Source organism: Sardina pilchardus, chromosome 6 (assembly GCF_963854185.1).
Source record: "Sardina pilchardus chromosome 6, fSarPil1.1, whole genome shotgun sequence".
In the NCBI taxonomy this organism is placed as follows: domain Eukaryota; kingdom Metazoa; phylum Chordata; class Actinopteri; order Clupeiformes; family Clupeidae; genus Sardina; species Sardina pilchardus.
In genome coordinates, this window is record NC_084999.1 from 8,094,349 (window position 1) to 8,122,004 (window position 27,656).

Here is a 27,656-nt window from a genome sequence, read left to right on the forward strand (position 1 = left end):
CAAGTGCTATGTCTTATATAGCTGTGTGTAGAGTTTTGACATAATGAGCCAAATGCTGCAAAACGTGTGTAGGCAATAGGTAAAAACTGTAACTTTCAAAAAGCATACTTCCACACAGCATTTGAAGTTGTCTCCAAATATTCTTTCTTTACCACAATACTTTCAGTGCTAGAAGACAGTGACCCACAGCCTCTGTGAATTATGTAAACCATTATGGAATGTAGATGGTTATGTGAGTATTACTGTATGATATAGGAGAGGGGTTAACAGGAGTTTATTGCAGCGTGAGACATCCTCGCTTTTCCCTTCACTCACCACTACTCACCACTACTGTGAAACGTCACTACTGTCCACGGTTCCAAGCGTCAGCACAGCCAGAGCTACTGTGTCTGATTAATCATTGAAGGAATTTATAATGAAGACGCCGAGTTCAACTGCAACTGCTTCATACCATCGGCTGGTTGTTATGCCAAGATGAGGTCAGTGCACTCAAGTGAATACCAGTTTACAAGACTTGCATTTCTTAACTTCACATTTATTATTTTATTTCCAGTTGAAAATGCTTACACAGGCTTGTGAAAAAAGAAAAAAGAAAAAACTTGGAGAAATTTATAGCAGAAACAAAAATACTGACAAAAAATACTGGAAGGAGGGATTCTACCTCTTTAGTATTCTGTACTTTTCTTTTAACCCTCCATGTTGACTACGCACAAAGTAACACGTACAGTAAAAGAGATTCAGTAGACATGACAATGACACAAAGTGCACAGGAGTATACAAAGCCATACTGCGGGTCAGCAGAGCCCAGACTCTGGCTGGTTCTGGAGCTGGAGCTGGTGGGGAGCGGAGCTGGACCCTGATTAGGGTCCGGCCCGCTCTAAAGCCGGGTCCGGCCTGCTCTAAAGCCGGCTTCTGTCTGGGAACAAGGCCACAGTAAACAGCGCACAGCCCACTGTCTGTTGCTCGTCTAGACACTCTAAATTGGCCATGGGCATCTAAGACTAGCAGCGGCAGCAGCACAATAGAAAGCTTGATGGTGAAACAACATTCTACTCTTCTACTCGTCGTCATTTCCTTAACAGTGCGTTACGCTTAGCCCATTGTCCATTTTTTTCCAAACGTTAGTAGGTCAGATGGATGTTTTTACCCCACCGACAAACCAAGACCTCGTGCTCCTGCCCATCACCACGATCTGTCTGCATCAGTCATAGTACATAGACTCAGTGCAGACGTACAGTTGGCTCTGACCATCCAAAATCTTAGTCAATTCACATGTCAAGACATCAGTAGTAGAATATGACTCACGAAACACATCGTCACACACAGTAGTATTGCTTCATATCTTAATATTATAGTTTCTCACACACGCACACACACACACACACACACACACACACACACATCATCCGGCATCGCTGCTGTAGCACGGGGAAAAGACTGGGAGTCGGGAAGATGGATGGGAGAGCATGCACACTGCCAAACAGTGATGGGAGGCCCCATTTATCTGCCAACAGCACTGTGGAGACAGGCAGGGCAAAGGGGGATGATGGAGAGAGAGAGAGAAAGAGAGAGAGATAGTAACAGCGAGAGGGAGAGAGAGAGAGAGAGAGATAGTAACAGCGAGAGAGAGAGAGAGAGAGAGAGAGGGGTCTGCTGCTACAGAGCTCCATTTGACAAGAGGACCCAAGTGAAGACTCCTTCACTGCCAAGGTCACGGTTAAGGTCCCGGGATGCTGACGATGGGCCAGCATCAGACTGACAATGGGCCAGCATCAGACTGACAATGGGCCAGCATCAGACTACGCCGTTCGTATTGCTTCCTTTTCCTTGCTCTGGCCGAGAAAGACAGCGGGGCTGCATATGAAAAAGCATGCATGTGTCTGTCCATGCACAGCTGAGCACAGCTGCCGTGATCCAAGCTAAGAGGAGGAGTTAAGTAAGACGCCTTTAGTTGGTCTCGCTACTGTGCATACTGGCAGTCAAAACAGCACTGCAGAAGGCAAAGGCAGAGTATTTACAGTACATGGCCAAAGATGGATGAGAGTCTCCTTATGGTTGTGTACTGCACACTGCTCGTCTGAGTCCCACCATTTCATCCCGTTCACATGCATTCCTCGCCAAACAGTTTTGCCATTCAATAGAAATACCTCACCATTAACCCCCATTAACCTTTGCCGGAGCCACCACTATCCCCAATTCCCAGAGATGGACAAAAAAGTCCAGCTTCAGAAAGTAAAAGTCCTACCACATACAGTATCTGTGCCAACTATTCGACTCTTATGGTGAGATCACCAGTGTTAAAGTGCACAGGTAGATCCAATAGTAAATGCTTGGACTTTTACTTCCTGAAGCTGGACTTTTCCCACTTCTGCCAATTCCATACACTAAGGCACATCCATGCGTGTTCCCAGATCACACACACCCCACCCCCCCCCCCCCCCCACCCCGCTACATCTTTGAGCTTAAGATGGGAAAATCCTTTACTTGCTCTTACAATGCCTTTATACTCCCAACAAAACTGTCTTTAAGACCCCACGGAGATGTGCAACCTGCTATTCTGTTAAGTTCTCATCAGGTGCTCCATCTTCGTCCTGTTGACGGATCAAATGTTCAAGGTCCCACGGAGAAACTCCCTCAGGCTCTCAGTACTTCAGTGACCCTCGTGTCTACGGCCAAAGAGTGGCTGGTGCCATCCATGTACAGTAGACCTTCAGTGAAGCTCTGTAAGCAGTACGTCAGAATAGTGCAGACCACCACGTAGTTCAGTCATCGTTTGGCGTTCATGAAAGTCTTGAAATGAATGTCATGAGCACATGGAGGGTGAGGGTGGCCTAGTTTCCTTGTTTGCACACAGTAGGAGAAAGTAGGTGGTGGTGGGGAGGTGTTGGGGTGATGGAGGAGGTCGTGTGTGGGGATCATTTTGGGGTCGGAGGGGGGCGGCGTTGGCGCTACACCCCGTTCAACAGCAGCACGGAGGGGGAGGGCTGGCGAGCCAGACTGGCGCGCTGGCGCTCGGCGTTCTTGGCGCTGTCCGTGCGGCTGCGCCTCAAGGACAGCAGGCGGAAGCGCGTCTCCAGGCTGAAGCTCCTCTTGACCACGCCGCTGCTGCTGCTGCTGCCGCCGCTGTTGCTGCTGTTGTTGTTGTTGAGGGCGTTGTCTAGTTCTGCTTCTGCTCCCTCGGCTCGGTCACCTGCAGGCAGGAACAGGAAAAGGACGATGTTAGTCTGGAGGTTTTTGGACAGTTTGTCTGGGACCCATTGGCTGACCGTAAAGTCACTACCAGTGATCCCTCCATACACTCCACAATGCAGTTTCACCGTATGGTAACTGCTACACCGTAAATGGTATATGTTCATCGCTATTTCTACCCCAAAACCCACAATAGTGGTCCACGGATAGATTGATTCTTTGTCAGAATGATAGTCCCGGGGTTACAATCACTTGCAAACCCCTGCTGTACAGGACAATGGCCGTTTGTATATTTAAGCAATATAGCACGAGTGGGAGTGGGTTGTTGCTGGATATTCCCACGGGTGTTGTTCGGCCGTAGCCTCGAGGCCGGAGGCCGAGTGGCGCAGGCAACAACACCCGTGGGAATATCCAGCAACAACCCACGACCACGAGTGCTATATTGCTTTTATACAACAATTCTACCACTTGTTTTTTGTGCTAATTTCCCATTATAATGTAAACGTTTAAATCGCTAAAACTGTCTTGTTTGTAGAACTACTTCTCTCCGCCACAAATTTCTATTACAAACTGCCGTTACTAGTTCTAAATGGATGGTTGCTATGGCCAAAGGCCAGTCGTTAGTTCTAAAAGCACGTTGCTATGGCCAAAAGCCAGTCGTTAGTTCTATCTCTCCCGTTGTCAAGCAATGTAGCCTAATAAACGTTAGCTCGCATTGCGTCTGGTTAGGACATGCTTTTAGCTCGAAACATCACTATTTTACTTAGCCTACATGCCATCCAACTAGCTAATATCCACCTCCGTCATATTCTACGTTTTGAGCGTCTGTTTTTCAGGTTGGATGCAACGTGACAGTTCGTTTTACACTTCACAACTTGACATCGTATCGCGGAGTGATTTATTATTAGCTGTGAAAAGTCCGAGTGGATTATCGTGGGATATTTCAACTCATGGAACGTCTCTCGGCCAATCAGAAACAAAGAAACAGCTTCTTAGAACCCAATTGTTGTATAAAATAAAATATAATGCACAGCGATGCAGTAACATGGCTACTATGACTAACTGTGCTCAGGGCTGGAAGAATCACTCACAAAAAAGAGCCAAGATACTACAACACGAGAGGATGGTGCAACACTTTGCAAGAAACAAGATGAAATGAGGCCTGTGCAAAAGCAGTTGTAACATGCAAACCCTCTATTATTTATGTACTCAACTGTGCAATAACAAAGCATGTGCAGAATGGAGTCAGGTGAACGTACCAGAAAAATATATTTTTAGCAGACGCTTAAAATTTCATAGGGAGTAGAGGCTGTTTAAAATGTCTCTACAGTCCTAGTTGCAAAATCGTACCAAATGCACAGGCAGACAAAAAGTAGTCATTTATTCTTGTCCAGTACTGCTTGCCTGTTTTTGCCAGCGTTCATTGACGCAAGCAGCCAGCCACCTGACAGAATGACTAATCGGCCAGAGGTGCCCTCCAAGCTGGAGCAGGTGCATAGACACACACACACACACACACACACACACACACACACACACACACACACACACACACACACACACACACACACACACACACACACACACACACACACACACACACACACACACACACACACAAACCTGCTACATCATCACACTTCTGACTTCTCCTCTGCTTCTTTTCCATATTCATACTCACATTGCATATGCATTTCTTTCCTCTCCAAAATTCTATTTTGACTTATGAGGCCAAAGGTGATTTTTTTCCCCCATGTGCTATTTAACTACATGCAGATGGTTGCAGAGAACGTTGTGACCACCTTTTGTACCCTGGTGTACTAGTTCTCAATAACATAGTCCGGGTGAAGCTGTATGGAACAGCAGCCCTGCTATCTGCCCTTCACAGTGCTCCTATTTTATTTACAATTCTTGTTTTTCGTTATTCACAGCAACACCAAAAATACATTTCAGAAAACAGGTGTTTTGGATGTCGTTTTGCCTCCCCTGCCTTTCCACAAGATAACCCTCACAGGAAGTCAAAACACCTCCCCCCACCCTCAAGGTCAGGCTCACCTCTCTCAAGGTCACACTCTGGAGACGAAGCGCCGCTGCACTCGCTGCGAGGGCCCAGGACAGGGGAGATGAGGCCGAAGTCCGACAGGGACACGGTGCTGGGCAGGTCCAGACTGCAGGGCCGGGTGGAGGGGGTGGGGGAGGAAGAGGAAGAGGAGGTGGAGGAGGAAGAGGAAGGCGACGGGGAGGCTGAGCTGAAGGGACAGGGCAGCTCCAGCGGACTGTGGGGCCCGGAGCTCAAGCTGCAGGTGGACTGGGTCTCCGAGTCCTCCTCGGACATGGTGCAGGTGCTCCTGTTCTCGTCCTCAAAGGTCTCCGAGGTCACTGCGGACAGACAAGATGGACGCTACTGTAAGACTACAGCTTAAGGGACATCACAGGCTGCAGGAATCAGGGTAAAAGAGTCCATCTTTATTCAAATGTAGCGCTTTTCATGCCGAGCAGCAATACAACTTGCTTAACACTAACAGACAAATACAGCATACATAAAGTACTGTACATGTACACATACATACTGACATTATAGGAGAAAAGGTACTGTTACATCACTGACCAATTAGAATAAATAATTCAATGTCAAATGATCGTCTGAGTGCTGTGTCGTTGTGACCATCTGTTGAGGTCTGTACTTTGAGGGTCAAACTTTAAACATATTAAAAATGCTGTATATGTGCTAAAGCACCATTGACCTAGAGCAGTGAATATGCTGTAAACTTCAAGCCTCAAAGGTCACCCAACCCCAAGGTTCAGCATTGGTCCTACTCCTGCAAGTACTTATGTAACTACAATGCCCATAAAAGTTGCAAAAATATGTCAGAAGGCTCTTATCTTGCTGACCTATTGACCCTGTGATCCTTGCAAATGATCTGTCAGACATCATAATCTTTATAACATCCATGTTGCGTTCATTATTGTTTGTAAGTCTCACCTTCCAAAGTGCATGTCAATATTTTGAAGTAGAAATGTCTCAGGCAGGGCTAAGAGCTGGGAGATGAAGAGTGCAATGGAACTCACTGGTTCAGTTCATTTCAAATGAGTGAAGCTCTTTAAAGGCTCAATCAGTAACTCACAAATAAAACCTTCCCTCATCACAATCACTCCCAAAGGAGATTTCACTTGCCATCTTAAATAAATAAAACTGTGTGTTTACTAATAGGGCAAGAGACAGTGTTCCAAGTTGTCAAAACAGTTCTCAGAACACCCAGCTACTCTGTTCTCTTGAATTCCAAGTACTTGGAACTTTACAGGAAGTCTTGCTACTTCATTGTCGTACACTCAAACTCTGCCTCACATCAAAACTCCATCTCTAAAGGCAGTCAACAACATGCTAGAACACTAAGAATAAACAAACGGTGCCTGACTGTTCACCCCAAACAGAATCATTGAACACAAACAACTCAACAAACAACATTCTGATACAATCTAAACCAATCATGGACACAGCACACCAGTATTGAGTTTATAGCCAGGAGCCTGTACTGTATGCACACGGTCAGTGAAACTTCTTGAATTGAAAGCCACTTACGGGCTAATGCAATTGGGCCGAGCAGTTGTTAAAGTACAAGATCCAAGAGAGGATAATGACATTAAATTACTGTTAATAATGTACTCCAGGGAGGCGTCTAGATCTAGGCGCTCAACAGTGCTGAAGAGAGAAAGGAGAAGTGCACTTGATTACAAACATACGTTTGTCAAGGATCTCCCCACATCTGGACAACTCATTTTACCCTCTACTGTACTTCTATCCAACTGAATTTTTGAGTAAATGAACCAAAAAAAGTGGATTTGTACCACCGAAGCATGCCAGATACAACTCTTGGGTTGTGTAATGGAGAATGTATGTATACAGATACACATGCAGACACTCCACATCCACTCATTTTGCACATACATTATTACTCTTCCAAACCTGCTTATACATCCATCTCTTCCAAACTCTACTCCATTATTGCCGGAATTTACCATCTTTACAACTGCAACCAGTAGCCCTATCATATCCCCTAGACATTTTCTTGTTAGTAAATAAATCTTAATTGTTTAAATTGCATTTTGTGTTGGCCTCCAGTTCATGTTTGCTGCCCATACGAGCCTGGGTCGTAACATGATTAATCCTAATGTCCACTCACTGGAAATGCCATCCGACTCCAGTTTGAAACTGGTGACATCATCTCCGGTGACACTGATGAAGTCGCCCTCGGCGCCCACTCCGCGTTCTCGGGGGCCGATGACCGAAGACCGCCGGCGCTCGTGGATCTCATCCGAGATCATCTCCAAGTTCCTCAGGGCAGTCTTGTACTCCCCTTTTGCCTGGCTGAGCTTGGCTTGAAGGTCATCCACACTCTTCTTCAGTTGCTGGAAATGAATGAAGCAGTGGTCCATGAAGCCATTCTGTAGTCATACTTATTCAAGAGCAAAAGCATTCAGCACAGCTCAGGGACCCTATCTGGTATTTTATTTTGATATATTATGAAGTACAGGTGTGCTATTTTCATATCCATAATAAAAAAAAATATATATAGCAATAATACACAAATGAAATAAATGTGAAGATTATCTCTGCCTAACAGAATGTCTAAATGCTGTGGCTTTCATGGCAAACAGCAGTAAACAGTAGGGTGGGGATCACATTGGGAATAAGGAGGTGGAAGCAGTTAAGCATAACACAATGCTCCGTAATAATTCAAAAGTTGTTCTATGCTGTTCATTAGTTACATGAACAGTCTAGGATACAGAACCAAGAAATCTGCAGCTCATAGCTGGCCAATGTGACCTACGCCTAAAGGTGTTTGTTTAGTCTACAAGGTAGAGAATTCATAAGATGTTCATCTGAATTAAATCAGTTCAGAATGTCCCCAGGTAACAAAATGACAAGACAAATGGACTGTTTCGAACTGGTGAGCATCAAATCCAACAAAAGACCTTTTAAAAAAAGGTCCATTTGGGAAGGGACAACGAAGAAACATTTTATAGAGCACCAACCTCAAGCTGCAGGTAGTACTTCGCCTTGAGTTCAAAGTAAGGCCTAGGGGAACAAAGAGAGAGATAGAAAGACAGAGAGAATGTGACAGTGAGAGAGAGAGAGAGAGATTAGAAGCGCTAAATCATCTATGAATAGCACTCTGCATATTGCTATGGCAACCGTTCACAAAGTGCAGCCACATTCTGTCGGCAGAGACGGAGGATTAGAGAGGGGTTCAGAGAGAGAGAGGGAGAGAACACAGAGATGAGCTTCACAGGATCCCAACCTCCGCACTGCACTGCTACATCTTTCATTATGTTTGCATTCAGTCTGTCCACACACACCGTGCAGAGAGGAGACACATGCCCACAAGCTCCCAAGTAGACAACATGGCTGCCACTGTACCTTAATTCCTCCTAAATGCTTGTTTAATCTAAAAGGTTTTATCTTAAAGGTCCCATGTACAGTGAGCTGTTTTCTGAATCAAAACCTCTTATTGGCAATATGTTCAACGGCATCTCAAAACTGGCTTTTCCGGAGATAACATTTTAATGTGATAAATAAAGGTCACATCTTTGGCGGACTCTTGCAAAGCCAAAAGATCTCGCAAAGGTTAAAGTCTGAGCAGCTAACAGAGCTACTGTAAGCACAAACAAATAAGAGGCCAATTAGACTTCATTACATCACTGAGCATACCTCCACTAAACCATTCCCTCGCATTCATAAAAAGTATGTAGAAGTGTAATTAAAATAGACTTAGTATATTTAATGTGGCAGTACTGTGATTAAAGTGAATTAGCCTCAGAGGACACCTCAGAAGTGTAGCCTACTCATTAACAAGACACTTTGGGGAATTAGGACTGTTTTAGCCAGAGACCTGCTAATTGACTCCAACCTCTTTCATAATCACATGAATAACTATTGCCAGTGATATCACTGATGATATGTTCTCCATTGAGAGTCCAGGACTAGGGATTAAACAATGTGAAGGAAACCAGTCCACGTTCTGCTAAACAGGGGCTACATGGAGGTAGGAAGAAATTAGAAGGAAATAAGGTTTTCCGTTGAGTTCAGGCTATATGAACGGCGTATTCTTCAGTGTATCCATAATATCATATAAATACAAATCATATGTTGGCCTGCTAAACAGAGGTTGCATACTAGTGGGGAAGGAATTAGCACTCCTATTCGATGGTATAAAATCAGGGCAGATTTTTTGTTTGTTCAGTAAAACTCTCTTAGGGCTGCAGTGGCTAACGGACTCACTTTGACTTGCTGATGGTGCGTTTGAGCTTCTTCTCCAGCTGCTTCATGCGACCCATGGCGGCGTTGTACTTGGCCGCCGTCTCCTTGTGCACCAGCTCACTGCGTGTCTTTGTCTGCTCCGCCTCCATGACCTACGGTGGACACATCAAGATATCTGTGTGACCACAGGGGATTTACGAGAGGTGCCAACTAATCCTGCACTTACCGTGAGAGCATTCCTTCATGTAACCATGAACCTCCATTTCACATGGAGACTGAACCATAACTGGAAATACTGCTCCCTCAGATCTTGTACCCAGGACATTTACATTTCAAATGAAGACCAAACAGTAACTGGAAAATGGCAGTGAAATGGACTTATTGATATGGGTCATATTTACTACAATGGTAAAAGAAGAGGCTACTTTATAAAGCTTTGTCTGATATATAGGGGTATGTATGCCCTAATAGGGGCGGTGGTAGTGTAGTGGTTAAGGAGCTCGGCTAGCATGCAGTAGCTTGAACGTTGTTGGTCCCGGCTTCCACTGTTGTGCCCTTGAGCAAGGCACTTAACCCCAAGTTGTTCCGGGGACAATGTAGTCCTTTGTAATATAATTGACATATGTAAGTCACATTGGACAAAAATTGTCTGCTTAATGTAATGTAATGTAATGTAATGTTATGTGTGTGTCTAAGAGTAGGCATGTGAAACCTCGCTCACCCTCTGAGTAGCATGATTCAGCATCTCCTGCCAGGCCGAGTCAAACTGGCGCTTGTCGTCCTCCAGGAGCCTCTGCTCGGCCAGGGCGATGGTCTCTTTGGCGGCCCGCAGCACCTCGGTGGCCCTCTGGAAGTCCTGCGTGGCCCGCTGGGCTTCAAGCTGAGCCTGAGGAACGAAGAGAAGCCAGGCTCATCAGCTACGCATTGGGCACCAACCACAAGGTTAGGTTAGGTTAGGTTAACTTTATTGTTCCCTCAGGGGAACTTGTCTTGCAGTCAGGAATGCATAAATAACACAAAAAATACACTAAAGACACAAGAAACCAAAGAAAATACACAAAGGACACAGAAGGCTCCATACCGGAAGTAAAACTGTCACAAATAAACAAACAAACAAGAGAACGGGTTTTCTGGTCAATATTTACGACCCGTGGTGGCGAGAGGACCACCTGCTTACAAGACCAGGTGTTCAGGTTCGTCTCACAGCACAGGTTGCACCTGATCTGTCAGACCAGAGAGAGAGAACTGTTTGCTATTACGTGACATCTTGATGACAGCTGCCCCTCAGTCTGAAATACGACCCCTTTTCTATGCAGGTAAGAATCGGTCGTCTGTCGGCAGTTTTGGAAGTGACGTGAAACTAGGGACGATAATATGAGGGTGCTTTTCCCTAATTGTAGAGTTCCTGGCTGTCTTTTTCGACAGCATGCTTCAGACTTCAATGCACTTTTACTCGCACTACATAAAATATGTTAGTGGCTTTACATAATAGCCTTAGTGTTGACAGGCGTACGTACGTATACCTGAGAGAGAGTGCAGAGCAAGTCATTACACAAGCAAAAGCTGTAATGGCTCAGTCATGCCCAGTGCTGCACGTCAACGCTGCAGGTCTATCACGGGCATTACTGCAGTGCAGTGCAGAAGCAGGCCACTCAGCCTCCCACAGCCTACCCGACTGTATCTTTACACCGCACCTGGTGGGTGACTGAGGTGGAATTTGGACTCTGGGTAGTACTGTTCATTTGTCACACACTTCAAACAAGATTTTAACAATTTAACAACAAAGGACAAAGGCATATGGCATGGTAATGGATACTAATACAGTACTATAGAATCATTGAGAACTAGTACTATGTTTTATAGTACATATAACATACTGAAAGCATATCATCACTGTGTGTCTTCAAAGTGATTTGACACTTTGTGTGCAGCAAAATCCATTATGGTGAAAGGGAAGTCTGTAGTTGAGAACATGAAGCTGCTAATGCTGGTCCAGCAGCTCCCAGGCAGTAGCACACCAAAGAGTTTCAGCGCTATAATCCTTTCCTTTCCCCCTCTTTCCTGTCTAATCTGTCAGTTATTACCCCCCTGCCCGGATACACTGCTCTAAACCTCTAATGCCCTAAGCCAACTTTACTCCACAGGGGCCGGTCCTCTCCCACAGCTTTACACAAAACCCAGAAAATGCACTCAGGGTGGCAATTTCAAGTGTCGACCAAATGACTCTCCCACACACACCCCACCCTGGATGCCTGCATCATGTGTCAAAAAGCTGTACACAAGCCACCATTTTGCTTACTGCTTGGTATTCAAAAAGTGATAATTTTTTTGTTCCCTTTGCCACTCTTTGAATGCAGGGAATGTAGTGTGTGTGTGTGTGTGTGTGTGTGTGTGTGTGTGTGTGTGTGTGTGTGTGTGTGTGTGTGTGTGTGTGTGTGTGTGTGTGTGTGTGTGTGTGTGTGTGTGTGTGTGTGTGTGTGTGTGTGTGTGTGTGTGTGTGTGTGTGTGTGTGTGTGTGTGTGTGTGTATATGTGTGTGTGTGTGTGTGTGTTTCAGAATGTAACCTTCACTATTGTATTGAGCTCAGGAACTTCAAACAGAAAGCAGAACAAGACAGATGTACTGTACAGCACACTTCCCCAGATACAAAAGTGACCTGAACAGAAGTAAAAGTGTCCTATTCATGTTGTCCACCAGCTTCCCCTCACAGACAGGCCAGTGCATGCCGATGAAGCCGTTGTGTCAGGGTCAGTCTGGAGAGCAGAGAGTCAGCCTCCTGACCCCTCCCTCCCATTCCAGCTGAGCGGCGATCGCGTGGCCTCCCTCACAGATCCAATTTTCCCCACGGCTCAAAAACTGCTCATGCGGCACATGCTCCAAACAGACACCTCGTCTTGTACTTTTGATCACCTGACCAGCGTGTTCCTAGAGACACACACACAGACCACACGCGGACTCGACGACCCGCACACACAGACGGAGTGAGTGTTGCTGTACGTTTAGCTACAGTACGTTCACAGAGGATGTGTACGGTGGCTCTGTTTGTGAGAGAATGGGTCCAGTGTCTGTTTGGGTACTAATGTCCAGCTCACGTGTTGAACCAAATAAGCATCGCACTAAAGGTCACTTCACATTAATCTAACATTCGACCATTTTCTGGACTGCTGCCCAAAGCTACTTCTATGCGAATACTTTGAATATTGCGTTATCAGTAGAACACTACACTTCCTAGCAGGAGAACCGGAGGACTGAGCCCTTTTGAGTATGCCATTTATCTGCCATTTATTTATCTGCCTTGTTTATCTAAACAAGTCGTTCCACTCAGGACGTTCCACTCAGGACGGAAAAGGTCATGTTTAAAATCGTACTCACAGACTGTTTAGAGAGAAATAGCCAAGATGACCCTGATTTATGTGGCAATGTTAACTTACTTCTTCAGTGCTTTTTTCCACCATACAGCGAAGGCTTTGGTGCCGAGTTCATTAGCCTTATTTTGCTCTTTTAGTTGGTTTAGGTTCAGAAACACTTAACACGTAACTACCGGTATACATTTTGTACATTATACACTACATTCTACATCCACAGCAAGTCTTATCTCTCTCCTTTACTTCCTACATTTGTTTTGCTTACACAGGGGTGATAACCCTGTGGACAAACTGTGTCTGACTCGCAGCAAATGGACACACAGTTTTTGAAAATCGAATTTGACAGAGCAAACCTCTCGGGAGCAGACGGCGACCTGTGGTTTGGTCAGAGTAGAACTGAACCGGCTGGCATGGCAGATGCCCTGGGAACTCAGAAACCCAATGCCCAGAGGGGCGGATGCAATGAGCAAAGGATGAGAGAGATAGAGGAAACGGGAGAGAGAGCGAGAGAGAGCGAGAGAGAGAGAGAGAGAGAGACCAGTCACTGGACAGTACCACCCAGAATGCCATCTGGCATACAACGTTTGGCAGACAAGACACAGCAACACACACAGACACATGCTAAATCGCAACAAGGAATTTTAAAGGTGGCTATGGAGGAGACACAGCAAGAAGACACAGTAACACATACAGACACATGGCAATAAGGAATTAAAGGTGTCTATGGAAGAAGACATAGCAACACATACAGATCACACTACAGTCTTTAAACATGCAGGCTCAGAATTGCTTGTTGCTCCAACCATCAAGGGTGGAAATCTGGGAAAACCCAGCACAAGGTGAAATTTCATCAACTTATGATTCCGATACCATCCATTCCAAGCAACATCCAGGATTTTGCAAGAATGGTATCCAGGATGTTGCCGAGGGACAGTATCTAGGATGTCACTAGGATGGTATCAAAATCTTAAGTTGGGGAAATTTCCCCAGAGAGGGTTGAAACCAAGTAGACATCAAGGATTTTTGTTTTCAGCATGTGATCCTGTTACATTATCAACTGTGGCACTACTTGTGAACACTAAAACCATACTGCACAGCAGCATTGTAGAGAACTTACTCCATCCACACACTCACACTTTAGATCAGTATCATGCAGAACTCCTCTCTTCTCACCAATTTCCCTGCTTTTTTCCTTTACGAAGGTCTTCAGTGGACACTTAAGCATAGATAGACCATCACTTCATTCTTTCTCTCCTCTGATCTGCGTGATGAGTTATTTTTAAACTCCGACTTCAAAGGCACCCAAACGATGTGTGATGATGACGACAACTTGCTTCAGTCAACTGACAAAAGGACTGATGCGGCCTTTGATACTCTGAAAAACTGGGAGAAAAGAGACAGCGAATATGACTGCGCACAAAAGCTGCATGAAGGGGATTATATTATCTGTCATGATAAAGCAGGCTTCTGCCCTGGAGAAAAGTAACACACGCACACACAAAAAAAAACTGTCTTTTTTATTTTGGGCCCATATCTGAACTGATGTCAGTTGAACAGAAGGAAAAACAGATGGCTGCTGTCTTCACTAGAGGAGGACATGCACAGCCGCCCCCATAACTCACAGACTGACTATTTAAATGCCCGGTGCTCACCCTCTACAATCAAATAAACTTGAAATCGACCTCGTCACAACCATGCCATGCTACTGTGAAAGTGCCAAGCCTCTGACCATCGAGTCAAAACAACCAAAACAGGTCTGTGGTTTGCTAAACGACTTTTTGTCTGAATAAAAAATCAAAGTCAACAACAAGTCGAGAAGTCAGTGGGTCAACACAAATTTAGCCAGAAAATTAAAGTGAACCGTGAGGCCCCTGACATAACAGAACAGAACCAGGTCATTCACTACAGCACATGCTAAATAAACCCTGTGCCACTCATTCTGCCTGGTTGAGCTATACCAAGTGGCTTTCTGACAGTACATGCTCTATTCTCTGTTCCTATGAGCAAAAATATGGAACAGTGAGGGCTTCAGGTCTGTGTCTGTATCATTATCATCATCATCATCATCATCTCTGAGTCTTAACAGCCTCACACAGTGCTCAGACTGGAGGTAGAGATATCCACCTTCTTTAAGTTTAGATTAGATTTGTAGATTTCACCGGCATGGGTGAAAAGTATGTATTCAGTTACAACCATACAGAGCAATTCATTTATCTTGCTCCAGAAAACACACTTCCTGGGGGCATTGCTTTGGCAGAAAACGACTCTCTATCAGTGTACGTCTTCATTAGCCCATTACAGTGCTGCATCTTCTAGCTGTGTCTCTGCCAAAGCCCTTGTACTTTCTCCCATCTTGTTCTTGAGAGGAAAGTTTGCCAAAGCCCCGACCAGGCCTATAAATGTCAGAGCCCCTTAACGAAAAGTTCCACAGCAGCTCTGCTCCGCTGATGAAATACAGGAGCTCTGTTAGTAAATGTGAAAAGTGGATCTGGCTTGGGGTTATTCAATTATTTACCACACATGGGACTCTAAAGGGGAGAGGTGTTTGATGAAGAGGTGCCAGTGGAAAATTATTCTGACATGACTCTTGAGTGTCGGGTGGAGGCATTCTTCAAAGGGACAGTCATCTGATTTGGCTAACAGAAAAATGTTGAGAACAGTCTCTCGAACATGATGGTTTATTTGATCTACTGACAACCAGAATCTTATTCTTCTCTGCTCCAAATATTGTAATAGTAGTGTACTGCACAGCAGCATGGACAGCAAGAAACTATCACGGCTTCAGTTCAGTTACAGCTTTTGCTGCCAGGATTTTGCTGGTTGTTCCAATTGCCAAAACAGGTTCACAGTACAGTTAATCAGTTTACTATCTACTGATAAATGACAGAATACATTCACACCTTCAAGAAACCACATGAAACGGTATGAATTTGATCCATCTAACTATGGGATGAAAAACATCAGAGCACATAATACAAATCCCTCAGTAGGATTTGTCAGTAGGAAGGAAATGGATACATCACAGCACGGTTATTTGTTTTGAGAGAAAGTGATGTTGTCACAGTACCGAAAACAACATGCTGTCTCCTGATTTTTTCTTTATTTTCTTCTTGAAAGTGGAGCAACACGATCAGAGTCTGACACTTCACAGAAAGCCCACGTGAGCCTTCATGCAGCTGTGGACAAATTTATCTTGCGGTCAGAAAATCAGATCACTTGGGGGGGGAGGAGGCATTCCAGATTGACTATGACCCATTTTGAGATTTCTTTTTATTTATTTATTTATTGATCCATTTTGTTTCATTGCTGGCCTACATTTCCATGATCCACAGAATAGATATAACCCGCATGAGATCACCAGGCTACTTTGCAGGCAGGGTAGAGCGGAGCGGAGCGGAGCAGAGCGGAGCAGAGCGGAGCAGAGTGGGGAGTCTTCTGACAGTCCCAGAGAGCAGGCTTACTGATGCCTCACTAGGCAGCTCATCAGAGTCAGAGCAGTGACTACGAGCCCCATCTCAAACCAGCGCTGAGATGTTTCCATTTCTTTTGGAAATGACAAGCCGTGACAGACCACTCACCCCTAACCTCTGATGCTGCTCTAGTGAGTGTGTGTGTGTGTGTGTGTGTGTGTGTGTGTGTGTGTGTGTGTGTGTGTCATGAGTCATGAAAGAAACCTAGTATAGACCTACTGCAGACTACTACCCATCATTGTGCCACTGTCCCATTGTCATTATTCATTAAGGGCACTGCTGATAACTTTGCCCCATCACATTATATAATAATCAGAGTCCCAGCGCCATTTGAGGCATTCCTTAGTATTAGCTGACAGACAGAAGCTGAGAGTCAGTGAGGGGACATAACCTTGTCAACACAAGCCCTCCGGTCCTGGCACAGGCGTCTACTCTGCAGCAAAACACCTGCCAAATCTCACACTTCAAGGAAAGAGAGAGCGCAGCTGGGAGCCAGAGAAGAGGAGGAGTGTGGGGAGACTAGCGGAGAGAGAGAAAAAGGGAGAGAGAGAGAGAGAGAGGGGGGTGAAAGGCAGAGGAAAGACAGAGCAAGATGATGAGGCAGCCAGAGGCAGAGATTACGAAAGGCAAAGAAAAACATAAGAGAGAAGAGGAGAGGGGGAGAGGAGGAGAAGAGGAGAGGAAGAGAGGAGAGGAAGAGAAGGGAGGAGGAGAGGGGGAGGACAGAGGCCAGTACAGGAGAGAGGAATGCAGTGAGATAAGAGGAGTGATGGTGATTGTCTGCAGTGCTGAGGGCCTCATGACGCCAGGTCTTTGGCACAGGGCCCTTCGGTCGGGTTCCTCTCCCTCTGACCGTCTGCCAAACACAGAACTCCATAAATTACCCCGAGTGCTTGCTCACATCAACGTGAAGCAGCGTGGCTCAAACAGTCTCAAACAGAGATGCTCCTTCTCAAAGCAGTTAGCAGCATCACTGTGTTGAGCGAGGAGGGAATCCTTCCAGAATATTAATGTGGGGACGTGTCTGAATCCATGAGCACTGTGTTCTACTGCTGCGGCTGCTGCTGCGTGCGAGTCAGATCCCCTATACGGCAGGTCCTGGCCTGACGGAGAAGCAGTTAGTCTGGGCCTCTCATATCAGCCAGGCTGAATTGATGGGGGCCAGAGGGCACTTCCGCAGTCAGAAAATCACTAGCCGTAGCAGCATGAGATCGGAGAGAGAGGGGGGGGGGGGGGGGCGGACAACCACAGTGCTGTAGTTCTTCCCGTACACCCACCCATGAATTCCGTGCCAAAGCCAAACACCCCCATCGCTCTCACCCCACACACCCCCCCATATACGCTAAACTCCGCCCGCATACTTATCACAGCCAGCGGAGCTCTATGCAGGAGTATAACCGTGCCACAGTACAGCGCAAAGAGGAGGGGAGAGGAGGATGCACGCAGATGAATGGAATTCGGACCTTCATGATTCAAACCCTTGAAAGACGGCATGAGAATCCACAGAGACGGCTCAGTCATAAGCAAGAAAGTGCAAGCCTGTGGAGTGGGCTTCTTATCTAGAGTAAAGGAGGAGTTGAACAGATGCATATTTTATAGGAAGGGGAGAAGTCTGTGGAAAACATGGCCTCCTTTAGAAGAAATAGAGAAAAAAATAACAACTTGGAGAGCTGGTAAAGTTATACCAAAAGTGAAATATCAAATGGCCTTAGCTGATCCTGGGGATTAAAACTCTGGTGGAGCCCATGTTCACTTTCAGGATGGAGGAGTGAGCAACAAGTAGCATGCAAGCCTCCTTCAAAATGCTTACAGAGCATAGCAATAAGACTGTCGGTGTTACTGGTGCACGAAACAAGCAAGCGATGAAGCCTTGGGTGAGAAGAAGTTATGAATTTTTGCAGCCAACCCAAAAATGTGATTTTTATCAAAGGGGAAGCGAAAACTCTGTTTATGCCTTAGGCAACAACTAACCCTTGGACCCACTAGATCAACAGCATTTTCTCACCACAAAAAAAATATGACCTTATTTATTACGACGGCACTACATACAGCGTGTGCATGGCACACATCTGACCGTGTGAATGAACAGCAGAGTGTAACTGAAGCGAGTGCTGCCCTTGCCACGTGCGACATGCGTGCATTATTGCTTCATGCCATTCAGGACACACAAATAGAAAATTAATGACACAGAACAGATGTGAGTTTGCAACACAGAATAAACGGGTGCTAAACATCCCTATTTACAGGGTCTTTCCTTTCCTGAACATGGAGCCCTCCATTTCAGGCAGATGGGTGACGAACAGACATTTTGGTGCAGGGTAGGGGAGGGAGAGAATAGGAAGAGGGGGCTGCACAAGAGACTGCAGTCACCTATCAGATAAAACTCCAGCGCAGTCTGCCAGAGACTGCAGACTAGGACCACGCATCGTGGAGAGGAGGGAGGGAAGGGAAGAGAAAAGAAAAGGAAGAGAGAGGGAGAGGAAGAGAGAGAGAGAGAGAGAGAGAGAGAGAGAATAAATCTATTGATATGTACTGTATGTCCAGATTTATTGTCACAACTGCCTTGGCAATGCGAATGACCTTGTCATGCCAATAAAACCTCTTGCATTTGAATTTGAATTTGTGAAAGCAAGAGAGAGAAAGCAAGAGAGAGAGAAGAACGTGTGGGGTGATGGTTTGTTTGTGCAGCATGAATACTCCATGTCCAATTTGTTATGGCTTGCAATCAGTCAATACATTTGTTGCATTCATTTGGTTTACCGTAATTTCCCGACTATTAGCCGCGGCTTATACTTTGATTTTGCAAAATTTCTTCCGCTATGAGGTTAATACAGGGGGGCAGTTAATATGGCGTTAATATGGTTTTGTTTCTTTTAACTGGCATAAAACACTGTTCTGCGGCTTATACACGATGCGGCTTATATGCGGGAAATTACTGTACTACTTGCATTTGTGATGACCAATACAAATATGTACATGACCCTGCAGTTATTCTAAGAATGTATAATGCGGACACCTAGGAAAGGTGCATGGTGTTCACAAACGTAATAGGAAACGTGGTTAAGTGTGTATTTGGCAGCCTGGGTGTGTACAATTCCATATTTACTTCCTCACCCATAGTGTTAGGTCTCTTGTGTCGCCAAGGATGGAACATACTGGATTTCGACCACAACAAACAGAAAAACCAAAACAATAGCAGACGCCAAGAAAACACGCTGGGTCTGACTGCCAACTACCTCCGTCACCACCCCCCTCCCTCCGTCCCTCCATCCCCCTCCCCTCCCTTCCTCGCGTTGTGCCAGTGAGTAAGGACTTGTCCACTCAAGCGGTGAGCGGACATCCATCTCCAGAGTCTCTCTGGCATCTCTGCGGTACTTCTTTATCGAGCTCGTACACAATGGGCCAGCCACAGTGTGCTCTGGGCAAATGAGCCTCCTGGGGGCTTTGTGCTGATTACACAGACGTCCCCCCCCCCCCCCCCCCATCCCTCCCACCTCGTTCCTTACAGTCCCCCACATGTATCGCTCCCTGGGGGGGGAGGATGGGGCGGGGTGCAAATTTGGCAATACGCCTCAAATATTGCCTCACTCTTAATGTGACAATTAATGTTGTGAATTGTGGCAGCGATCCCCTCAATCATTCCTCTGTGGCAAACTGAGCTGAAAAATCTAGAATTATTTCTGTTACAATTATTTCTGTTTCAGATATATTTTGACTGATTTACTACGGTCAGTTTCAACACCAGCATCTGGACAGGGCTATAGGGCTACATGCACAAGGCAAACAACATATGGCAGACCATCCCTCCTAATGGACACCAATGTGGCCTCTCAGCCACACCCCTTCACACAAAACAAAGCTCGCTACCCCTTTGTTTATGTAGGGTTTGGTAAAAACAACTATGAATTCCATGATTCCTTCCTATTTTAATGGTTTGTATCCTTGTATCCTTGTATGTGTAAATGTATTCTTATGGATAGGATAACATTATCAACAACAACAATAGTGACAATAACTGTATATAGCACTTTATGTTTTTAAGATTTATACATTGTATTTATATCAGACAGCCAAAGTGGGACCCTTCCTAGCCTCCACATATATGTGGGATGCACTTGGGTGATGCACAGCAGCCCCTGGGCTGTGATATGATCATGAAAGCGACATGATAATACGGAGGAACCACAAACTTCCACATTGTCAAGGTTCAACACGACAGATTTAGAGGCAGCAGCCCGATTTATAATTAAGCTCCAGAGCCTGCCTCCTAGAGTGGCACAGAAAAGGGGAGAATCTTTTAAAATGTTCATCGCCAATCCCCCAGGTATACGCTGTAACCTTTCTTGGTCCGCCCAAGAGTATAGTCCCTAAAACGTCTCTGCCACGTCAGTGAAAAATCTAGGTCAGAGCAATAGCCTCCCTACCAACTTTTCAGGAGTTCCATAAATCGTTCACGTTATGCTGTGACCCAGTTTTGCCACCGACAGACACGAGGATCTCAAACCAGTGAGGATCACAGGAATCTGAGGGGAAAAAATCTAATAAAAATGGCATCAGTATGTTTACTCATTTCTGTCTGGGCTGTTCGGTGGCAGGGTAAAACCCGCCAGTGTCCTTATCTCTCAGATGTCAGCTGCATAGCTCTCGTAACAGCGTGGCATTTGTGGAATAGGGAACTGAAATTGGGTGCGATGATCTGCCGCACCACTCAACTACACTAGCAACATTGTGGCTTTGTAAACCTTGAACCATGTTCAGCTTCAAGCCATCTCTCATACAGACAACGACCAAAACAAATCTGGGGAGGCTAATTAAATTTACAATGAATCGTTAAAACATTTTCAAATGTTATGACTACTGACTAAAGAATGCACGCATGCAGCAAAAATATAGGCTATTCTAAATGCATTTGTTCAGGTCTGCATACGCACTGTATAATGCAATTTTGAGATATCGGTGGAGTTTCCCCTGGAAATCCTGGAAATGTAGGGCATCTAAAAAAACCATGCAAACCAATTCTGTACCACTCGCTTAACTCTCGCCCCTGTGATCGTCTGAGCATACCTGGCGGGCTACCTTCCTGGCCTCCCAGTACGGTTTGGAGTCTTCCACAGCCTTGCCTATCTTCTTCACCAGCTCGTCCAGTTTCACAGTGGCCTCCACCAGAACAGAACGGAACTTCTGCCTTGCATCCTGATGGAAGACAGAGAGAGTTGATGGGAAGAGTGTTACGAGCAACATCACAGAATAGGGCCTGGGTCAAAACCTTGTAAAGGGATATTATAGATCAAAGCTGTGTCAGCCACATTAAAACAATGTTGACGACTTTGGCTTAAAATGGGCTCAAACAAAAAACTTGTCACACAGATCAACAAAGCACTTGAGGTCATTTTTCTAGGAAGCGAGTCCGCGTTTCCTAAGAAAAACTGTGTCCACAAATTCAACTAACTCTAGATTGAATTAGCAGGATATTTATGTCAAACCAACCACATTAGCAAACATCAAATTACAGTAAGCAATGATCTTTTTTTTAAAAAAAAAGAAGGATCCTTACACAAGACATTTATCACACATATCTTTGGGCAAAACAACAAACCCAACACTGTATAACAGTGCATGTACCATTATTAAAGATAATTCAGTTATAAACTCTTTCCCCAGATTTCATCTTCTTGGACCACAACAAACAAAAAACCTTTTGTGCGCAAAACAGGTGTCATAATGTCAAACAGCCTGGAAAAACAGCTGATCAAAGACAGCCATTCAGGCAAAAAAAAACAGACTCATTAAACCTCACTATCTCAAATCAACAACCTGAAAGCCACCCATCTCAGGCTACACCATTTTCTAAATCAATACAGGTCATCAACCCACAATGGCAATGTATCAAGGACTTACTGTATACCCGGCTGTGAAGGAAATGGATAAGAGACATCCAGACATTAAAGCAACACTAAAGCACTTTTCCTCTGCTGGACACATGCTATTTGATTATCCAGCAAATAACCATGTCCACAGACAAGGTAGAGTACAGTACGTTGCATGATTTTAGGAAAGCATGATGTATTGCCACATTGAAGCAAGTCAAATTTGTGGCTTCTGATGTCTCATTCCATCAAACTACAGGTCTGCTACCCGATTTGGTAAACTTACAGTGCAGTTATAGCCAATAGAGGGCCGCGAAGCGAATGCAAAAGTGCCGTTCACCCTGTTACGAGTTGATGAACCACTGAAATGATTTTGGAAACGTTATTTTAAGGTACAAAAACACTCTTTAGTGTTGCTTTAATGGAAGAATCCAGTCCAATATCAAAAACCTATAGAATACAGACAAGACTGTGTCCAAGTCATCTGTTCCTCTCCTCTCTATCGAATTGATTTCAAACAGACTTGACCTAGAGTGAACAACCCACCGCTGGTGATTGGGGAGGGCTGTCTTTTTCACAAGTCTCAAAGTCTCACTCACACATCCTCCCACTTCTTGTTTGATTCCTGTGCATGGTTAGCCTGGGTGTTCCCATCCTGCCTTTCACGGTGATTTCATTCACACTGCTAAGGCAGTCTGGAAACTATCACCCACATTTTCGCCTGATGTTGCCGACCAATCACAGAACAGGGGAGAAAGCAAGACCATGATGAGCTATGCACAGACGCATTTGATAGACATCCGTGGCGCCCAATGAACGGATCTGGGCATTTTTTTCAAATACGAGAAAATGAACGTCTGGTTGCCAGACCACGTCTCATTTGAGAAGTGGTAGGCGCTAGCCAGGCTAGGGCATGGTGGGGTGAAGTGTAAATAACATTCACTGACAGACAGAGTTGCTCTTGGCTAAAGGTAGAAATGATAAGAGTTATGAGGTACTGTCTGAACTGAGCCAGTGTGTGCTGATCTCCTCCTCCTCCTCCTCCTCTTCCTCTCTCTCTCTCACTCTTGATTTTTATTCAGAGAGGCAAAGCACCCAAGAACACTCACACTCTCCATTACACCTTACAAGGCTTACAAGCAATTCCACAATCAGTTTAAACAACCGCAGCATATAAAATCCCATACATTTCCCTCACAGTATGAAAACGATTCCTTTATAACGAGTCAATTCACAAATCTTTCCCAAGATTCTCTGCATCTCCTCACATATAGGAAACAAAATGGATGCATCCATGATGCTGAGTAAGGTCCTCTATAGCCTGGTTTCATCGCCACTTATATCAATGAAACATGGCTATACCTAATCTCCTTATTATGCTAAGATTCCCTGCCCTGGAAATCCAGAGTTCTCGCGAGAACACAATTTGAATTGTGTCCGCAAGATACTCTGGCCACGAGCAATGATGCAAGTTACATTTACCCCAACGATCGGGGGTAACAATCAAGATGGTGTATCAGATATAGGCGGGCCAAAGGCGAGCTAACTGATGACAACAACACTGCATCGTTCAAACTCAGTACACATTGGTCGTAGTGCTATCCAATTGCATCGAAGTCCGGAATCAGTCAGAGTAAACATACAGTAGGTACTGTCATCCAATTGCGTGCGGGTGGGATTTTCAAATGCACACTTGATGCCTCCCCTCGAATTGGGCCATTACATTATTAGTGGCCAGACCCTTAATCTGAAAGATTCCAGGGTCTGGTTTACAACCAGGCTAAAGATCCCCCAAACAAATGACAAATCAGAGATCCAGGCCAAGCAAGTAGAGGGGTAGAGGGACAGAGGGGCCGAGCTGCAGGCCAGAGAGAGAGAGAGAGAGAGAGAGAGAGAGATCATGTGGTCATGTCTTCTGATATCTGTGTCACTAGTTTGAGTGGTTAACCTTGTTTACAGCACTGAGGATTCTTCACTCAGACTCAGAATGCATCACGTTTCTGCTTGGCACACACAGCGTCAACCTATCTGCAGTTGCGAAGGGAAAAGTGGAGTTGCTGGACAGCAAAACCCTTCTACTTATCGAAACAGTTGCAAAATGACCTTATAGTACAGCACAGCACAGTAGAGTACAAATACAGTAGGTTCGCTCTGGCTTGAAGAGGCCCATGGAAAGATTTATCCCACTTTTGCGTCATTGGGTACCTCCAAGTTTACAGTTAGTAAATGCCAATTAAAAAGTATCTAGAGTACACATTCTATTTGCATAATACCTCTTAATCGCCTGTGGATTACTCTCCAGTCTTGTTGTCAACAGCAAAACAGTTTTACTCTGAATCACAATTCTTTACCAATTCCAAATTGAAATGAAGTAGCCTATAGGTGCAGGTGATTTAACAGGTCCCCTTTGAAGAGTCTGATGTAACATGAGAAGGCCTACCTCCAGTTCAGTTTCACATCTGTTGATGTCATCTGTGGATTGGTTGAGTTTTTCAAGTTCTCCCTGTTGACAGGAAGCACAAAATATCAGGCCAAACTTCATACAAAAACTGAACATGACAATCATTATTGTATCTTCCGATAAGTATGATTAATGGTAAGAAGAAATGGCAACGTGTAAACATGCAAATGTACTCATGGGCAATTGGTGATACCTCAATGAGCTATGGGCTTTCAATCGTGTCTCTGTGACTTAACAATTATTTACAGTTTTTTTCAATCGCTAACAAGCGTTTGTCCATTCAGTTGACACATTTTCAAAACTCTAAACACAGTTAGCACAGCATCGGTCTTTTGTGGCCATACCATTTACACATTTCATGTTGTTTTCACACAGTATGCAGTCAGTGAATACATTTCCACAATGCTTACATTTTCTTAACAGACAAGCTATACCTCTTAACAAAATGATGGATCGTTTTTCTATTATTTACGAATGTTAACACACAACATCCCACAATAGCAAACACAATATCCCAAACCTTAGATACAGTATAAAAACCTCTGCTTCTGCAATGTTATCAATTCAAAAGCAATATATCTCAGTTGATAATAAACAAACAATCGAATAATTGAGTAAATTGGGCCAACCACAGCTGATTCCAGTCTATCTTAGACTCAGTGGCAGGGGTTATTTCTCTCTATTACATTGACACTTACACAGTAAAAAGAGGAGGTGATGTTTTTGGAAGCAGAAACAGAAACAGACAAATACTGTAATGTCTGGACGAGGAAGAGTAAGAGTAAGGGGCCCAGGGAGAAGAGCAGGCCCAGTGAGAGATGCAGTGAGAGGTGCAGGAGCACTGAGAGGAGCAGGTGCAGAGATTATAGACACAGTAATATTGTGCTTTTTTTTGTTCACCCCCTTTTTATCTGGGCTTTTTGCTGTTGTCTTTTGTTCAGAATGCTCTTGTGTTTCATGGATATTTTGTTCACTGCAATGCTGTAAAACTTTTTCTGTTCTATAATAGTCTACTGTAAACAGTATTTATACTGCACCTCATGTAGGCCTAGTGAACAGTAAAAAAAAAAAGACTTGCTTTTTACTTGAATGCATTTGAATGTGAACATTACATTTGGACATACAGTTCCCAACCAAGAAATTTAGTGTAAAAATGCTGGATTGCATGTTTTGCATGCAAATACCTGTAAAACTGAAACATAAAAGTCTATGCAGTTTTTGTAATGTCAACAGTAGCCAGTATTTTGAAACCTAGTGTACTCTGATTGACTGCATGTATCTAGTGAAGTGAAAACAAGCTTCATTCTTTGACAAAATAACTTCATTTTGAGTCAGGTTTCCAGTGTTTTGGTAAAGTTAGTGTGTGCAGAGAAATGATGAGTTAGTGTATATGTAACAAAATGTGGTGTAACAACATGGAATGTGCTTTTGAGAGGAAAATTATCCATTTGGCCAATTGTGTTTTGTAGGTGAGAGTCTGTGTTTAGAGTTTTGAAAATGTGTCAAATGAATGGACAAACGCTTGTTAGCGATTGAAAAAAACTGTAATGGACTGATTTAATTCCAGCGAGAATGTGTTCCAATTGTCAATATCAGTTTGTTTAATGAGTCAGAGGTGCGTAGCCTACAGCTTTAATATCGCAGAGGAACATGCAATATTAGGGCAAGTCTTCACCATAGGTCTTCACTCTATTCGAAGACGTAGGCTACATCCATAGTGGCAGATAATAGAATGAAAGGCTATCAAACGGCTTCTGATATTTTAACACAACTTCAGATATGATCAATATACGACAACATTCGATTCAACAAGATCAGTTTTTATCATGGCTATGTCAAATAATTTCCATAGCCTACCTGGATTCTGGGGTCTACCTCTTCCTCCTCAGATGATTCTATTTCTTCGTCTGACCTATTTTCTTTCTCCAAAGTACCCATCTCGTTCAAATTTCACTGATGTTGTGCTTCAGAACAAAGCCAGCCTCTCGAAAGGGCTGGAAAACGGTCTGTTTCTCTGCACGTCAGCGATAAAACGTCAGTCTGTTCCAAATCTTTGTTATGAACATTAAAATAATAAGGTACTAGTTAGGCTACAGTATAGCGAGATCGGCCGTGGTCCAGCGTGCATTCAGCTCAACCATTCAGCTGTAGACTTCACCTTGCGCGTCCTCCGCATGTGTCTGAAATGACAGAAAGGCAAGCGAGATATTTCATAGAGACCCGCCCCCTCTACGTTTCTCGGTGTATGATGCTGGACCTCAGACTACTCGAGTGGTGTGCTGATGTGCTATTCTTCAAATCGTTTATTGATTTTGTATTGTCTGTGTTACCAAAATTAAACAGGCCTAGCCTACCGAAGTATTTAAACATGACATCAAAAGAAAATAATAATTTTAGCGAAAAAGGAAAATCCTCTTTAAAAACATGCTGTCGCCCTCTTTCAGCTGTGACTCTATCTGCTTAATCTTAAAATGGATTGTAACAGCAGGCTGTCTTTATTTGGTATGTGACATAATAGACACAAAGCTGATGTCATTGTCCATCATACATAACTGATTCAGAGATAGAATATCCTCTTTGTAATGAAATGAATCCTGCTGACAAAACGATAGGCTATATTCTAACCTGGTATCCAATTGAAGACATTCAAACCTCAAGCTTAGGCGCGTTAGTACTTTTCTGTAGGCCTGCATAACATCCCTCATTCCTTATGGGCAGGCGAAGAACTGAAGACTATCTCTTCAAGTCATCTCTATTGAACTGCAGGCTCAGGCAAGATGACTGCAACTTAAAATTACCTTACAACAAACAGTCAGCTCTGCAGCTGTCCTATGGGACTACTCCAAGGACAAGGATAACATCTTCACGGTGTTCAAGCTCAGCTACCCTGATACCCTCTCTCCTGAGACACAAACATGCACACCTTGTCTTCATTCCTGCTGTCAAGCTAGGGAAATACAGATCGGAGGATTGGATGGTTGTCTGACAGTTATGTAATGTGGACAAAGCACCTGGTCACCACAAGGACATCCAACGGGATCTGTA

General features: G+C 44.4%; 1 protein-coding gene across 1 annotated transcript; it reads right to left on the reverse strand.

The window, feature by feature from the left end:
• Positions 1-2,454: 2,454 nt before the first annotated feature.
• sh3bp5b (SH3-domain binding protein 5b (BTK-associated)) lies at positions 2,455-26,790 on the reverse strand. Its single transcript, XM_062538277.1, has 9 exons — positions 26,469-26,790; positions 24,591-24,653; positions 21,348-21,476; positions 10,170-10,334; positions 9,470-9,600; positions 8,224-8,266; positions 7,371-7,596; positions 5,245-5,568; positions 2,455-3,190 (listed from the first exon to the last, which is right to left on the reverse strand). The coding sequence occupies exons 1-9, from the start codon at positions 26,547-26,549 to the stop codon at positions 2,949-2,951; spliced, it is 1,404 nt and encodes a 467-aa protein (XP_062394261.1). The 5' UTR covers positions 26,550-26,790; the 3' UTR covers positions 2,455-2,948.
• Positions 26,791-27,656: the final 866 nt, after the last annotated feature.

Bases quoted from the DNA above. Each gene is read 5' to 3' on its own strand.
- sh3bp5b (XM_062538277.1), bottom strand. From the start codon at position 26,549: ATGGGTACTTTGGAGAAAGAAAATAGGTCAGACGAAGAAATAGAATCA. The intron at 21,477-24,590 runs GTAGGCCTTCTC...GTCTTCCATCAG, and splicing joins GATGTGAAACTGAACTGGAG to GATGCAAGGCAGAAGTTCCG. The intron at 10,335-21,347 runs GTATGCTCAGAC...TTCGTTCCTCAG, and splicing joins CCAGGAAGGTAGCCCGCCAG to GCTCAGCTTGAAGCCCAGCG.